Raw genomic sequence first — 14,336 nt, 5'->3', positions numbered from 1 at the left:
TGATTAGATTCCCGTTTCTGACGCTCCGTTTAACGCGCGGAATTTAATTGGAAAGCATTTTGCGGTCGCAGCCTCGAAGCCTAGTCCTTGTCCGTATTTCCATGCAGCGCCACAGGCCAGCGACCACGGATATATGATGTCCTTGGTGTAAAAAGCATCGCCAGATAAGTGCCGATGGAGATGAAAAGGAGGGGCTGGTCCCCTGTATGTCACCATTTATGCATCCGGTGGTAAATATTGGAGAAGGCCATTGAGCAATGGTCTGGCCAGCTGCCCAGCCATGTTCGTTTCTCCACAAAAGACATCCGAACGGATGCCGCACGGCGCAAAGAGAGCTGTCAGAGTGGCTGCAGACGGACACCAATTCATGAGTGGACATGTTTCAACGCATTGCAAAGCAGTCGCCGTGCAAAGAGACGTCGTCGAGATGTCAATTGTCCACGGATGCCACAGCCGTAATTTATGCAATTGTGCCTCTTTTGCCTTTTTTTGTCCAGTCAACTCGAAATTCTCCGGTGAAACCAATATCCAGCCGTCGAGCCAGCGCCCAGCACGGTCTTCCCGTGTCCCGTGTGGATATTGTTGTGTGTTTTGGCTGACTGCTGGGCCACCTTTGCGGGTTGTCTGTTTCCACTGGTTTCCGCGTGTCCATGTCCTTGACCTTCTATTTCCACTTCCGTCATTCTACTCCGTACGCTACAAGCAAACGCCAAACGCTCATTGTTACCAGCCTTGCCTCCGACATTGGGCTGCCCAACGTGGCATCTTTTCGTCTTTTCGTCTTTTCGTCTTTTGTCTTCGAGACCGGCGCCAAAATGGCGAAACTGGCCGCGCCGCCCAACGCTAGTCCCACGCACGCGCGAGCACAGGTGCCTCGCGATCCACGCCCACGCCCCGGCACACTTCCCAACGTTCGACTCGTCTTGATCGCCGCAGTGGGACTCGTTGCGGCGGTAGGCGTGCCCTTGTTCCTGACCAATGCAACGCTGGCGTGGCTTGAGAGTACAGTAGGTCCAGGTCTCAGTTGTTCAGTTCCGTCGTCTTCAGCTCTTCAGCGATCGTTTCTTTTCTTTTTTCTTTGCTACATCTCATCTCCGGAGCTTCCCTGTGCAGCTTGCGTAAGCGCGGAGCTCTAGAATGCCGTGCTGTCGGCTCGTGCTACATCCCGCTGACCTCATTTCTCCCATGCCATCCCATACCATCCCATACCATCCCATGCCATCCCATGCCATCCCATGCCAGCCCATTGCTGCCCCTACCCCTCACCTGTCCTCTCTGTCCTCTCCCCTTGCATACATGGCCAAGCTGTATATAACGGAGGGCCCCCTCCTCTAGCTCGGCCCAGAGAAGGAGATCTTGTCCGTTCTCCCTTGCCATCACACGTCTCCTCGCCATCGCCACATTAACATCTTCACCTCGCTCTTCACCCAAGCGTCGACCCGTACGTTTTCTCCACCCAACCTAACTCGTCTCAAGAACCTTTTCGGAACCGCAGATACAATGTCTATTAAGAACGTTGCCGTTGCAGGAGTAAGTTGAAGCCATAGTCTACTATCGTCGACGCACCCCCACTAAACGTAACGTAGGGCACGGGCGCCCTCGGTGTCCCCATTGTCACGGAGCTCGTCAACAGCGGCTTCACCGTCACCCTCCTGACGCGCGAGGGGAGCACCGCCACGCCGCCTGCGGGCGTTGCCGCCGTCAAGCCCGTCGACTACACGTCGGTCGAGTCGCTGTCCAAGGCCATTGCCGGCCAGGACGCCGTCGTTTCCGTGCTGGGTTCGCTTGTCGTTGGCGAGCAAGTGCCGCTGGTCGAGGCCGCCGCGGCGCCTGAGAGCACGGTGCGCCGCTTTATCCCGTCCGAGTTTGGCATCAATACGCGCCTGACGCGTGGCCAGCCCATTGGCCTCATTCTGGGCGGCAAGACCAAGGTCGTCGATCTGTTGGAGGAAAAGTCCAAGGCCAAGCCATCGTTGACCTGGACGGGTATCAGCAACGGCCACTTCTTTGACTGGGGCCTAGACCGCCATATGTTTGGTATTGACGCCGAGAAGCGCACAGCCACCATCTACGACTCGGGTAACGAACGCTTCCAGGCCGCCAACCTACCCTTCATCGCCAAGGCCGTCGTCGCCACGCTCCAACAGGCCGGCGGTAACCCGGCCGACGATAAGACCGCCAACCAGTACCTACACATTGCCTCTTTCCTCCCAACACAGAACGAGCTCCTGGCCGCTGTCCAGGAGCTGACGGGCGGCGCCGACGGCTGGACCGTCACACACGTCGACTCGGCCGAGGTCCAGAAAAAAGCCGCCGAAAAGCTGGCTGCCGGCGACTTCTCGGTGTTTGTGGACCTGCTGAGCGTGTGGCAGTATGCCGACGGCGTGGGCCACGCGCCCGACCCCAACAGCCCCACGTTTGGCAACACTGTGCTGGGGCTGCCGCAGGAGGACTTCAAGGCGACGTTGGCGGCCAAGCTCAAGAAGTGAGGCACCGCCGGCCCTGCGTAGCAGGTAGACGATCACGACGACACCCATCACGAGGCGATAGTTGTCGATAGTGTCGATAGAAATAAATATGCTGAAATCAAACAAGTGTTCCCGTGTCCTTTCTGCAGTAGCGTAGATGTAAGATGTAGCCCGTGGTTTGTCTCTACTCCGCCTGCTCGCCGCCCCAGCCTTTCAAAGGCACCACCGTCGGCTCGCCCGCGTTGCGCACCACCACCCACACCACATCGGCGCTCGGCGTCGCCGGAGCGTCGTCGGTCCCCGCTTTCGACGTGGCCAGCGCTTCGTTCCGGACCTGGTGCTCCGTCCACGCCGGAATAAACGCAAAGTCGCCCGCGCTGATGGTCGTCGTGTGGGGCGGCTTTCTTGCTGACGTGGCCGACTCTCCTTCGTGGTCGTTGTCGTTGTCGTTGTCGTTGTCGTCCTCGTCAAAGTCGTCTGGCAGCGTGGCCAGCACAGCCGTTCCCGACACCGCGTAGACAATCGCCTCCTGCTCGCCGTTGTGGAACACCACGGTCGCGCACTGCGGCTTGACGGTGAGCACCGACGCGCACAGCGAGCCGCTTTTGTGGACGATGGCGTCGCGCAGGGACACGCCGTTGGGCGGGCGGCGGCCGACGACCTTGCGGGCACGGCAGCGTTTTGACGGACCTGGCTGTGTGGCCGCCGCCGCCGATGGCGGTACCGGGTTGCCATTCTCCTGCTCGCCGTCCTTTGGTTCGCTAGCCTCTCCCTTGTCTCCAGCGTCACGCTTGGTACCGTTTTCGCCTAGACTCCGCGGACGGTGTCGTGTATCCGCCTTCTCGTCTCCTTCACCGTCGTCCTCGTCTTCGCCGTCAAACGCTTCTTCGCCTTCGTCGCCCTCCTCCTCCTCCTCCACATGGACGGCATCCCGTGGTGGCCCTTGCAGCTCCTCTGCTTTGGTGATGTGCACCGACCCAGGCATCAGCATGGGCAGGATTTCCTGCAGGATGGGGAAGAAGGCGGCCATTGCGCGTATGTGGGTGGTAATGGGGCGAGGTGCTGCATTACACAGTTCATCACGCGCATGTACATGTCGGAATGTTGGGGCGATAATATTGTGCGGCAAAATGCAGTTGAAATTCACGGCGTTAACACTAGCAATTTTGGGTGGGGTCACATCGCCCACCGGCCTAGGCGGACAACGAACCTCCATCAAAGCCTGGCACACCAATCGTGAACTGGGACAGTGCACCGTGACAGTCAATACTCTGTGTACTCCGTAGGTTGGCAACCTTCAGAGGCAGGATATTGTCCAGGACATGACTCCGTGGGGGTGTCATGATTGCTATCTTGAGAAGCAGAGAGGGGGTCGTGCAGTCACAGCTGCAGATGCATGTTGCATTGCATGGCTGCTGCCTACGTCGTGAAGCAAAGAAAAGGGGACGAGAAAGAACAAAGAAGCGTCTTGATGTCTTCTGCAGTGATGCACTTCTGGCCCTTTTGCGAGGCAAGTGTGTCTGTCGTACGACGTCTACATAAACACGACGATGCCCATCCCAAACCTACAAAGCTCAGACACAACAAAACAATACAACACCATACAAAACAAAACAAAACAAATCCAGACACACCACATTTCACACACCACATTTCACACATCGCATTTCACACATCGACTCGCAACCATGCCTGTGGCACCTTGTATGCACTGCCAGTCGTTTGTTTCGACAACTTCTGATGACGATTGCATGAACTGTCAGGTTCATCCATGGAAAATGTGCGACCACAAGGACTGCGGCAAACTTCCACCCGTTAAGCATGACCCCAAGTAAGGCTCTCATTTGCGATGCATTATGCAACGTTTGAATAACTCGCTAACTTATCTGTAACGATAAACACGATATCTCAAGCTGGGAGGCCTTTTATTATTACCGTCCGCCCAGTGTTGCGTGAACCACTGAATAACAAAGACAGCCATAACATAATGAAACTCGTTTCTTTCAATATCGTTTATGTCAGCTTGTGAAAGGAAACACATTTTGGTGCAGACGTAATAATAAAATAAAAATAAAAATCATTTGTTGTCAACAAACTCATCCCCAAAAAAGGCCCGTTGGTGCTTCCTAGCCTCCAACTGCACGCGATGTTTGTCCTGACTGCGGCCCTCCAGTTTCCACTTCGGTAGTTCCCAGTCTGGGGGGAAAAAGCCCGCCGTCTCCCAGTCGAGAATACACACGATGCGAAACGTGACGGGGTCCACGAGAATGTTCTGACGGTCCAAGTCCGAGTGGATAAAAACAAATTCATCCGTTGCAGAGGTCACACGCGGCCAAATCCGCTTGTCTTTCCATTTCCAGAGCAAATGCGGCACAACCACAGGTAGTTCAGGGTTGGCGCTGCCAATAAAGTTTCGGCGTAGTCGTTGAAGCTGCGGGATGATCTCCGCCTCCAACTGGGCCGTCACTTTCTCGACCGCCGTCGGTAGGCGTGCTTCGTCCACGTGTTGCAGCTCAACGGCGTCCTTCACCATTGCGGTCTTGAGATACACCAGGCCGTGCTCTTCCCAGAGCCCCAAAAACTTGGGGACCGGGATCGTCGTGTGCTCGCTGATGAACTGCAAGGCAGCCGCTTCATTGCGGAGGCGATTGTTAATGTAGGGAATGACGACAGGGTTTCCGTATATGTCCATTCCCATTTCGTCTGCGTGTGGTTGCCGTTTAATAAACACGTTCGGGGTGAAGTAATACGAAATCCCCTTTGTGATTATCGTCGCAAAAACGGGACCGTCGCTCTCTGTGAACGCTGGCCGGAACTTGTCCTCCATAGGATGCCTTGCGTTAACGTCATCTGCGACTTCTTTTAGTTGTCGCATATGGGGAGTCAACGCCAACTCCTTGGTGCGGCCGAGTAGAGGAAACTTGAGAAATGAAAGCCATTTAGATAGAAAGGGGCTTTTGCGTAGGAAAGCAAAGAGTCGATCGAAAAGTGAGAACATGGTTGTTGCTTGGTCGCGGGTAGCGGTGAGAGAGGGAAAATTGTTGAGATTGCTTGGTTTAGAAAATGCGGCTGAACAGGGAGGTTTAATAAAACGGTATACGTTAAGTAAATATACTACATATAAGAATATACAAAACCGTCTGTCCTTACGATTTTATTCTCTTATTTTGGGAAAGTAATATAAACACGCGACTGAAATAGAAAGAAGTTTACGGAATAAGAAGTAGCCTGTGATTAAAATATGAATAAAATAAAGGCAAGGTATGAAGACAAAAAACCTACGCAGTGACTAGGCCAAGAACCAAGAAGAACCCAACGCAAAAAGAAAGTAGACCATGCTCGCGCTATCTGTTCTCGAAGGTGTAGTTCAAAAAAAAGCGACAAAACGAGACGAGAAGAAGAAACACAAAGGTTGAAAGCATAAAAACGGAGACCGAATACCGTAGTTCACCCATGGCGCCGTGTATTGTAACGTTTCCTGTCCGCCCATACCGTTCCGTCCGTCCCAGATGAAAAGAAGCAAGACACCAATACCATATATGACAAACAGCCAACGCAAGAACAACCCCCAGAAAGAACCAAAAAGGAACCAAGAAAAGGACGACAGACGCTCACCCTAGCGACAGCGCCTTGGCCCGCCGCGCTAGGATCCGCACATTGTCCACCAGCCCCTCCACCAGCTCCGGGTACGCGTGCACGTCGCCGTTGCGCGCCCGCCGGCCCTGGTCGATCAGGATGCCCGGCGCCAGCTCAATCTCCAGCTCGTGCTCCTTCTCTTCGCGCTCCATCTTCTGCGGCCCTTGCACCTTGTACGTGACCTGCGTGAGGTCGATCTGGTAGTGGCTCTGCGTGTACGACAGGCGGTCCTTTTCGCGGTCGGGCGGCTGCTCGCGCGTCGTGGCGGCGGCCAGCTGCTCGAGCTCGTCGACGCCGCCGTCCCAGTGCATTTCGAGGTTGACGCTGAGCCGGCAGTCGAGGGGCGCGTCGGGGAAGTAGAGGTTGAGGTCGCTGATGCGGGCCTTGACGATCTTGGCCAGGACGTCGTTGGTCTTCTTGTCGTAGGTGACGCGGACCTTGACCGGGTAGCGGTGCGGCAGGAGGTTGCGCACGCAGGCGGGCAGCCGCTCCTGGAGGCCCAGGGGCAGCTCGAAGAAGCGGTCAATCTCGCGGCGGTGCTTGTAGACGACGGGCACGCGCGGGCGCGGGCGGCCGGCGTTGGCCGGGTTGCGCGCGTCGGTCTCGACGACGAGGCCGTTGAGAAACTCGTTGAAGGCCTTGTGCTGCACCTCGGTCATGCTGCTCTTAAACGCGACGCGGCCCGTGTCCTGCAACAAGCATTCGGAGGCCACGGGCAGCTCAATGCGCTGGTTGGTGTCCTTGCTGATCAGCGTGCCGAGCTTGGCCTCAATCTCAAACTGGACCCCGAGGCCCTGGATCTCAATCATGTTGGGGTTGCTGACGACGTTCACAAACAAAAAGTCGGCCACCTTGCGCGACAGCTCCTCGTACGGCTTGTCGCCCGTCACCGACTCCTCCCAGGGGCTGAGCAGAGCGGCGCGCGCGTCCGCCGGTGATGGGCCGCCGCCGGGAGGTCCGTCGACTCCAGGACCAGGACCAGGACCAGGACCAGGTTCAGGAGCCGCCTGTGTGGCAGGCCCGGCTTCGGGCGATCCTTGCCGCGAGGTATGTCTACTATGCATAGCGCTCGTCGTCGAGCCGCCGGCAGCCTCCTTCTTATCGCTGCCATTAGCGTGGCGATGGCCCTCGCCCGGCTTAAAGACGATCAGGTTGCCCCGTTTCAGCGGACCACCATCATACTTGCGGGCCCACGTGGGGACCTCGGTGTAGCGGGTAGGTTTCTTCGGCTTGGGTGTCGGGTTGTGCGGCACTGAGGCCGAGATGGGGGCTGCCGGTGTCGTGGGGCGAGTCGACGACTTGGAGGTCGTAGTGGGCATCTGACTGTCATGACGAGAGTCGGGGCGTTGCAGGTGTGCAGCGGCACTGGTGCCGGTACCATTAGTGCCTTCGAAGGGTGCCGGACGACGAACGTCCTTGCGGTCGATCTCGTCTGGGTGCAGGTCGCGCTCGTCCATCTTCCGCTTGGCGGGCGGGCCACCACCGCTCTGACTATCAATGTCCATGGCTGCCGAGACGGTGGCCGATGCCGACGCAGACGCTGACGAGGTCGGCCGCGCCATGGAGGACGCCGCCGAACCGCTCGGCAGGCTAGGCACGCGGGACTTTGGACTCACGCTGACGCTAGCTGCGCGATCGCTACGTGACATGGATCGACGGTGAGCTGATGCTGATGGGTCCGGCTGGCCGAAGCCGCCGGGACCACCGGCTGGAGGTTGGGGAGCAGAAGCAACGGAAGGACGAGAGGGCATCGATGATGCAGATGGCGGTGGGACACGCTGCTGAAGCGGGCTGGCTGGTTGTGACCGTTGGTGGTGCTGCTGGTGTTGCGGCAACTGCTGGTGCATTTGCTGCTGCTTCTGTTGCTTTTGGTGTTCCTTTTGTTCCTTGAGCTGCCGTCTCTCCAAGTCTTTTTGCTCCTTTAGCTGCTGTTTCTGCAGCTGCTTGTCGCTTTGCAGCATATACGGCGGTTGGGTTTGCTGCTGCGGCAGAGGGTAGGGGCTTGGCCCGGGTGTTGTTCTATGTTGTTGCTGCTGTTGCGTAGACAAAGGTGGGCCTAGAGGTGTTGGAGGCTGAGACGATTGTGGGGGGCGTGTCGGGTCAAAAGGCGACTGTTGGTAAGGGTGCGACTGCGACGACGGATGCAGCGGGCCTTGACGATGCTGCAAAACGGGGCTGACTTGGCCGTACGGTGCGCCGCCGTACGGCTGTTGTTGTGATTGCGGCTGCTGCTGCTGCTGTGGGGGCAGTGACCCGTGCTGGCTGTGCGCGGATGTCGGTGTAGGAGTGGACTGTGTTGATTGGGAGCGCTGGTGTGGCGGAAAGGCAGACGAGGCGCTCCCGGGTGGACCGATTGGGGGTGTCTGGGGCGGCAGCTGCTGTTGCTGCTGGTAAGGCGAAGGCCCGCCATAGCTGTCGCGTTGCTGCTGCTGCTGTTGCGGCTGCTGTGGCGGAGCGTAGACATTTGATCCCGGCGGGTACGGCTGGTGGTGTTGCACGGGGCTCGACCCGGTCGGTGGAAAAGGATAGCCGCCGCCAGGACCGGCACTGACAGAGCCGCCGGGCGTGTGGCGGTACGGCGAGGGCCCCCCGGGGGACCGCAGATCGCCGCTAGTCAGGGGCTGCAGCGGCGGCGGCACCGGCCGCGCGCCATAGGGTGTCGGGGGGCCTCCGGGTCCGCTGCCGGGCGTTTGCTGCTGAAGTTGCATGCGGTGTTGGTATTCGGAAAGAGGATGGCCGCGCGGCGACGCGTGGACGGAGCCACTGTAGTCGCGAAAGACGGGCGACGGGCCGGGTTGGACGGGCGTAGAGGGTGGTTGCTGGTGTTGTGGGTGTTGTGGGTGTTGGGGGTGCTGTTGGGGGTGCTGTTGATGATGTGGCTGCTGCTGCTGCTGCTGCTGCTGCTGCTTCGATGCATTCGCGCTGCCGTCCTCGTTCGAGTTCAGCAGCGACTTGAGGTTCATCATCGTGGGCAGTGGGGGGTTGGGCGACAGCGAAGGACAGCGTGCCTTCGTCTGTCTGATGTCCAAAGAGCGATCCGCTACCGCCGGAGGAGACGGGATGATGTAAGCCCGTTACGGGATGACGGCCGATGGGGACGTGAGGTCGGCTCGAATCATCCAGCCGCAGGGCGGAGGGTTCACTATCGTGTCGTCGAGCTCGTCGCGATCGTCGTCCCAGAGAATATGCAAAAATAGGTAGGAGGTGAGACGGGGTGTGATGTCGCGGTGGCGGTTCGCACGCGTCGATGGCCGTGATGGTCGACGGTTCGTGGGCAAAAGGGGGAAGAGAAAAGAAGCGACGATAATCGGCTGGAGAGGTGCCTGGAGCTAAGCGAGGCGCGCGAGGGGCGCTGACATTGCGCGCAGGCTGGGCGAGCGAGCGAGCGTGCGTGCGTGCGTGTGATTGGAGTCGTTGCGCTCAGAGGAGAAGAATGTCGCGATGCGAAAATTGCGGTTTGTGTATGTTGCTCTATTTCTTGTTTTCGGCTTCTTTTTTCGCGGTTTTCTGTTGTGGTTCTCGCTGGTGTTCCCTTGCCGCAGCGGCTTCAAACGCGCCCGGTCGCCGGTCGAAATGGGCAATTGGTGCCTCGACGTCGGGGATCGCCTTGACGAGAGAAACAGAGGATGTGCGTGTTGTCGCAGCCGGTGGTCGGATGGGGCGTTCGGGGTCGAGGAAAGGGATGAAGCCAAAAAGACCTAAAAGAAGACAGCATGGCGATTTTTTAGATTTTTTTTTTTTTTTTGCTACTGCCAGCGACATCCAGTTATGCCCGTTTTCGACCACTGAGGACCTACCAAATTTTGGGGAAAGCTGCTGCGCCTGCCTGGGCCGTCTGCAGGTCGCTCCTGCCCTCTCGTCTATTGGTGAATTTTGTTTTTGACCAGACCCACCCGAAAGCAGCAAGAGCGACAGCGATAGCGAGGCTCTGTGAAAACATGGAATGGCAGGGGAAATGGTGCTGTCGAATGTGGCCTAGCTCCAGCAAAGGCGTGTCAATCGTGAGAAGCGCTGTTAGTCATGGCACGTCGGTCCCATACAAATATTAACAGGACTACCTAAGGCTTCGCCGGGGCTCGGAACTATGTGGCTGTCGCTGAACTTTACAGAGCCCAGAGGGCACGACGTAATTGCAACACACACCATACATGCTCTCATATCGCAGCATGAAAACTTGACCTGACAGCATCATCAACGTTGCGCGATGGCTCACGAGGTCGTGGGGATTCATCCCATTCAGCTATCTACCTTTCTAGCCGGCGTTCGTTTTTGTTCAACTTTTTTTCTTTCTCTTTTGCTTCCATTTTCTTTTTTGCCTGCTACGCTGTACGGCTACTCCTTCTCATCGACGCTGTCCTCGGGCAGCACATCCAGCTCCTTGTAGTAGCGGTAGATGCCGTCGCCATACTTGGCGCGGCGGCCACTCGCCAGGTAGGCGGCAATGTTGGGGCGCGCGCGCACGGCGTCGATCAGCGCAAAGACGCGCTTGTAGTCACCGGCATCGCGCAGGTGCTGGAGGGCCCGGGGGAACTGGTGGGCGGTGCCGTCGAGGCTTTGGAACAGGACCAGGTCGGCATAGGTCAGGGCGGCGCCGCAGAGCCAGGGGCCGCCGGCCTTGCGGTCTTCCTGGAGGTGCAGGACGCGCTCAAAGTAGGCGAGGAACTTGGGGAGGCGATTCTTCACGTAGAGCTTGCTCTTGCGGACCGATTCGGCCTTCTGGTCCTCGTAGTACAGCGACGTGCAGATGGGGTGGTGGCAGTCGTGGACCTCGTTGGAGAAGCCGTCGAGTGCCGTCAAGGCCAGGGCGTTGACCCGGTAAAGGGCATTGCCGTCGTCGTCGTCCCCGGCCGCAGGCACCAACCCCAGGCGCGGGCCTAGGTACATCAGAATGTTGGGCGTCTGGTTGATCGTCAGATCGCCATGCTGGAGAATGGGCGGTGCGAGCGGCGGCAGGTTGGGAGCGCTGACGGCGGCCGCGTTGTCGGGGCTGATCCGGGCCAGCACCTGGGGAATGGCGTCGTCCTGCTTGGAGATGTCGACGTAGGGGACGCCGGCCTCTTCAAAGGCAAGGCGGACGTGCTCCGCGCGACCTGGCAGGCCGGGCCAGTAGATCAGGGTGTAGGGGGCAGGTTCGTCGGGCGTGGACGCCTTTTGGCGCTTGGTAGCAGGAGCTGCAGACATTTTGGACGAGAGAGGCGGAGCAGGTGTGCGAGGGGACGGAGCTTGAAAAGCAGCGCAGCAGGCGAAGGGGTAGCGAAGACTGTTGTGAGCAGCGTGATGACAGGCCAATGCGGATGTACGAAGAGGAGTGTGCGTGAGGACAGAGCGTGAAGCAAGAGACAATACTCGTATTGGGATATATGAGAGGTGGACAGGTCTGTGTTGTGGTGTGCAACTGGGAAGAAAGGTGGAGGGTGCCAAGAAGAGGGGACTGGGTCAATTTAAGGTGGTAGGAATAGGTTGTCGCCGAGCTGAACGCTCACAACAATTGGCGAGCTGACGAGCTGAGCAAGTCGTTTTGTGGAATTAATATGACCCGCGGACTGTCATGCAGCTGAAGTCGGTCGACGGACGGCGTTCTTGGCTGGGCGTGCGGGCCGCGGGGATTCGTATGTAATTACTGGCCGCCGGCTGTAGGCTGTTTCCCCTGTATTTCCAGATCCGTGGGCGGGTGTCTCCATGCACCAACCAGATTACACTGTTTAGTGGCAGTGGAGTCGATACTCCATAATTACGTATCTACGGCCAACCTCTCTTGTCCCAACACACAGAGCTCGCGCCACGACCACAACCCCCACCAAGGTTCGACGTCCATCGGGTGCGGAAAGTTCTCAATGACGGTCGAGACTTGGGTTGAGTTTCTCATATCCAGCTCACATGGCGACGGACCCTGACAGAGCGGCTTGTTGGCGTGTCGGCGGGACTGGCTCATCTGTTGGTGCCACGTGACAGGACCAGTGCATCGACACTTTTGCACGCCTCTGCTGACACAGTACAAGAAGGTCATGATCACGATGGGTCAACTTCACATCCGCACACAATGCCAAGTCTCTGCTCTTTTCCCCTTTCTGTCTCGTTTTTCCGGGCCTCTGCCAAACTGAAGTCAACCGAATTTTTATTTCCTCGGGCACTTGATGGTCTCCGATGTATCGTCTCTGTGATGCTGGCGTCAGCAACCGTTGACGTAGGTCTACCAAACACGACGCAGAACATTCAGGAAACCGCCACCTCCCAGAAACTAGTTTTTACGGGACAATAGGCCGCGCATAGTGTGTCCCGTGGCCTCTGTGGGAGCGACTGGAAAATGGAAAGGATTCAACTGGTAACAATGCCATCAATGCCAGAGAAACGGGGAGGATACAGGAGTAGACCATGGCCAGTGAACAAAGGGGCTAGAAGCAAAGAAGGTCTATGAGGCGTATATAAAGACACGGATAGACTTCTTCTCGGCACACGATTACCTGTTTTTATTCTGTCTTCATAAGACCCGACCTATCGCTTTGACTTGCTGGTTATTGGCCATTGTCGTTGCCCCTCACCATCTCCTTTCACACGTACAATATCTAAAAATCAAGACTTCCCTTAATCAGGCCCTCATAGTCAACTTCACAGAATACGCTCCTCGACAAACGTCCCCATCTTCCTAAAGTCTTCATCCCTCCTGCCTCCTCCTTTACCATGCCGCGTACTGCCATCATCATCACCGGCGGCACCCTCAACCTCGGTTTTGAGGCCGCCCGTGCCATTGCCACCGGCCACTACCCCGGCAGCAAGGACGACTACAACGAGTACCTGCTCGTGTTGCTTTCCCGCACCGACAAAACTAACGCTGCCGACACCATCAACCAGCAGGCCCGTGCTGCCAAGCTGCCACACCGTGCCGTCTTCCGTCGTCTCGACCTGTCTGACCTGGCCAACGTGCGCCAGTTTGGCCGCGCCTGGGCCGACGGCACTGCGGCCGGCAACACGGCCGACTTCCCGCCCATCCACGCCCTCCTCCTCAACGCCGGCCTGCAGTTCCCCGGCGCCCTCGAGACCATCCCGAGCTCTGGTCTCGAGGCCACCTTTGCCATCTGCCACGTCGGCCACGCCCTGCTGTTCCACCTGCTGGTGCCCTTTTTGGATGCCGCGTCCAGCGACGGCGCCCGCGTCCTTGTCACCTCCAGCGGCACCCACGACCCGGCCCAGAAGAGCGGCCTGCCCGACGCCGTGTACACCTCGGCCGAAGACCTGGCGCACCCGCCGCCGGACATGGTCCACGTCAAGGGCCGCCAGCGCTACGCGAGCAGCAAGCTGGCCAACGTGCTGTGGACGTATGCGCTCGTCGACCACCTCGAACGCGCCAGCCGGCTGGGCGCCAAGGTCGGCGGCATCACGGCCAATGCCTTTGACCCTGGCCTGATGCCGGGCACGGGGCTCACGCGCAGGGGCACCGGTGTCGAGCGCTTCCTGTGGCACAATGTCCTGCCCCGGATCCGGCCCGTGCTGCGCGTCCTCGTCTCGCCCAATATACACACGGCCGAGGCGTCGGGCCGCAACCTGGCGCGGCTGGCCGTGGGCCCTGGCGGCAGCGGCGATCCGGACCAAGTGGACGGCACGGTCTTGGGCGTCAGCGGCAAGTACTACGAGATCCGCCGTCCGATTCCGTCGAGCAACGACAGCTACGACAAGGCCAAGCAGGAGGACCTCTGGGACTGGACGATCAAGTACCTGAGCAAGGGAGACGCTGCCGAGGAGGAGCGGTTCCGGGAGTTTCGGTAAAGGTATGGTTCCATGGTTCTTTGGTTCGACAAGCTTTTTGTGTTCGTTTTTATATTTTTTCTATGATGCCTCCTTTTCACTTAACTGGACTTTATCAATTTTATACTTAATACTTTACGTTAGCCATTAGTCGTGGTTTTCATTCTTCTCTTTTTGTAAATGTTTTGTTTGCCCTGTTTCTTCGATGTATACAAACATACATGAGAGTTCGACTCGGAGCTGCAAAGCGCAACATGTCGAAGCCAATCAGGAATAACATTAATACAGTCTGCTTGTTATCTTCTTGACCACTCCAATCTTCCATTTGGAGCCGAGATTAGGGAGCGCTACGTGGAAATTGTTCAAGACAAAAGGTAATGGGGGTGAATGAGGCTGTTGATTCTCGACGTCTTGACTGATATATACAACTGAGGGTTACTCCCGTCTAACAAGCATATGCATCGTTGTCCCACATATGCATCCAGACGAAGC

The 14,336-nt window shown here is 57.7% G+C and overlaps 5 protein-coding genes across 5 annotated transcripts; 2 read left to right on the top strand and 3 right to left on the bottom strand.

Moving 5' to 3' along the window:
- Nucleotides 1-815: 815 nt before the first annotated feature.
- Nucleotides 816-2,986, top strand: SPBR_01426 (NmrA-like protein; the record flags this gene model as incomplete). The annotated part of the gene is made up of 4 exons (XM_040759737.1): nucleotides 816-1,007; nucleotides 1,587-2,485; nucleotides 2,618-2,627; nucleotides 2,678-2,986. The coding sequence occupies 4 exons, from the start codon at nucleotides 816-818 to the stop codon at nucleotides 2,984-2,986; spliced, it is 1,410 nt and encodes a 469-aa protein (XP_040619045.1).
- Nucleotides 2,987-4,545: 1,559 nt separating this feature from the next.
- Nucleotides 4,546-5,166, bottom strand: SPBR_02053 (uncharacterized protein; the record flags this gene model as incomplete). The annotated part of the gene is made up of 1 exon (XM_040760362.1): nucleotides 4,546-5,166. One exon carries the CDS (start codon nucleotides 5,164-5,166, stop codon nucleotides 4,546-4,548), a length of 621 nt encoding a protein of 206 aa, XP_040619044.1.
- A 913-nt stretch (nucleotides 5,167-6,079) lies between these two features.
- On the bottom strand, nucleotides 6,080-9,070 carry SPBR_01289 (uncharacterized protein; the record flags this gene model as incomplete). The annotated part of the gene is made up of 1 exon (XM_040759600.1): nucleotides 6,080-9,070. One exon carries the CDS (start codon nucleotides 9,068-9,070, stop codon nucleotides 6,080-6,082), a length of 2,991 nt encoding a protein of 996 aa, XP_040619043.1.
- Nucleotides 9,071-10,436: 1,366 nt separating this feature from the next.
- SPBR_01968 (glutathione S-transferase) lies at nucleotides 10,437-11,285 on the bottom strand (the record flags this gene model as incomplete). The annotated part of the gene is made up of 1 exon (XM_040760277.1): nucleotides 10,437-11,285. One exon carries the CDS (start codon nucleotides 11,283-11,285, stop codon nucleotides 10,437-10,439), a length of 849 nt encoding a protein of 282 aa, XP_040619042.1.
- Nucleotides 11,286-12,782: 1,497 nt separating this feature from the next.
- On the top strand, nucleotides 12,783-13,865 carry SPBR_01855 (short-chain dehydrogenase; the record flags this gene model as incomplete). Its single annotated transcript, XM_040760165.1, has 1 exon — nucleotides 12,783-13,865. The coding sequence occupies one exon, from the start codon at nucleotides 12,783-12,785 to the stop codon at nucleotides 13,863-13,865; it is 1,083 nt and encodes a 360-aa protein (XP_040619041.1).
- Between the last annotated feature and the right edge of the window lie 471 nt (nucleotides 13,866-14,336).

This window comes from Sporothrix brasiliensis (genome assembly GCF_000820605.1).
Source record: "Sporothrix brasiliensis 5110 chromosome Unknown Cont18, whole genome shotgun sequence".
Classification (NCBI taxonomy): Eukaryota; Fungi; Ascomycota; class Sordariomycetes; order Ophiostomatales; family Ophiostomataceae; genus Sporothrix; species Sporothrix brasiliensis.
This window is presented reverse-complemented; position numbering and strand designations above follow the sequence as displayed.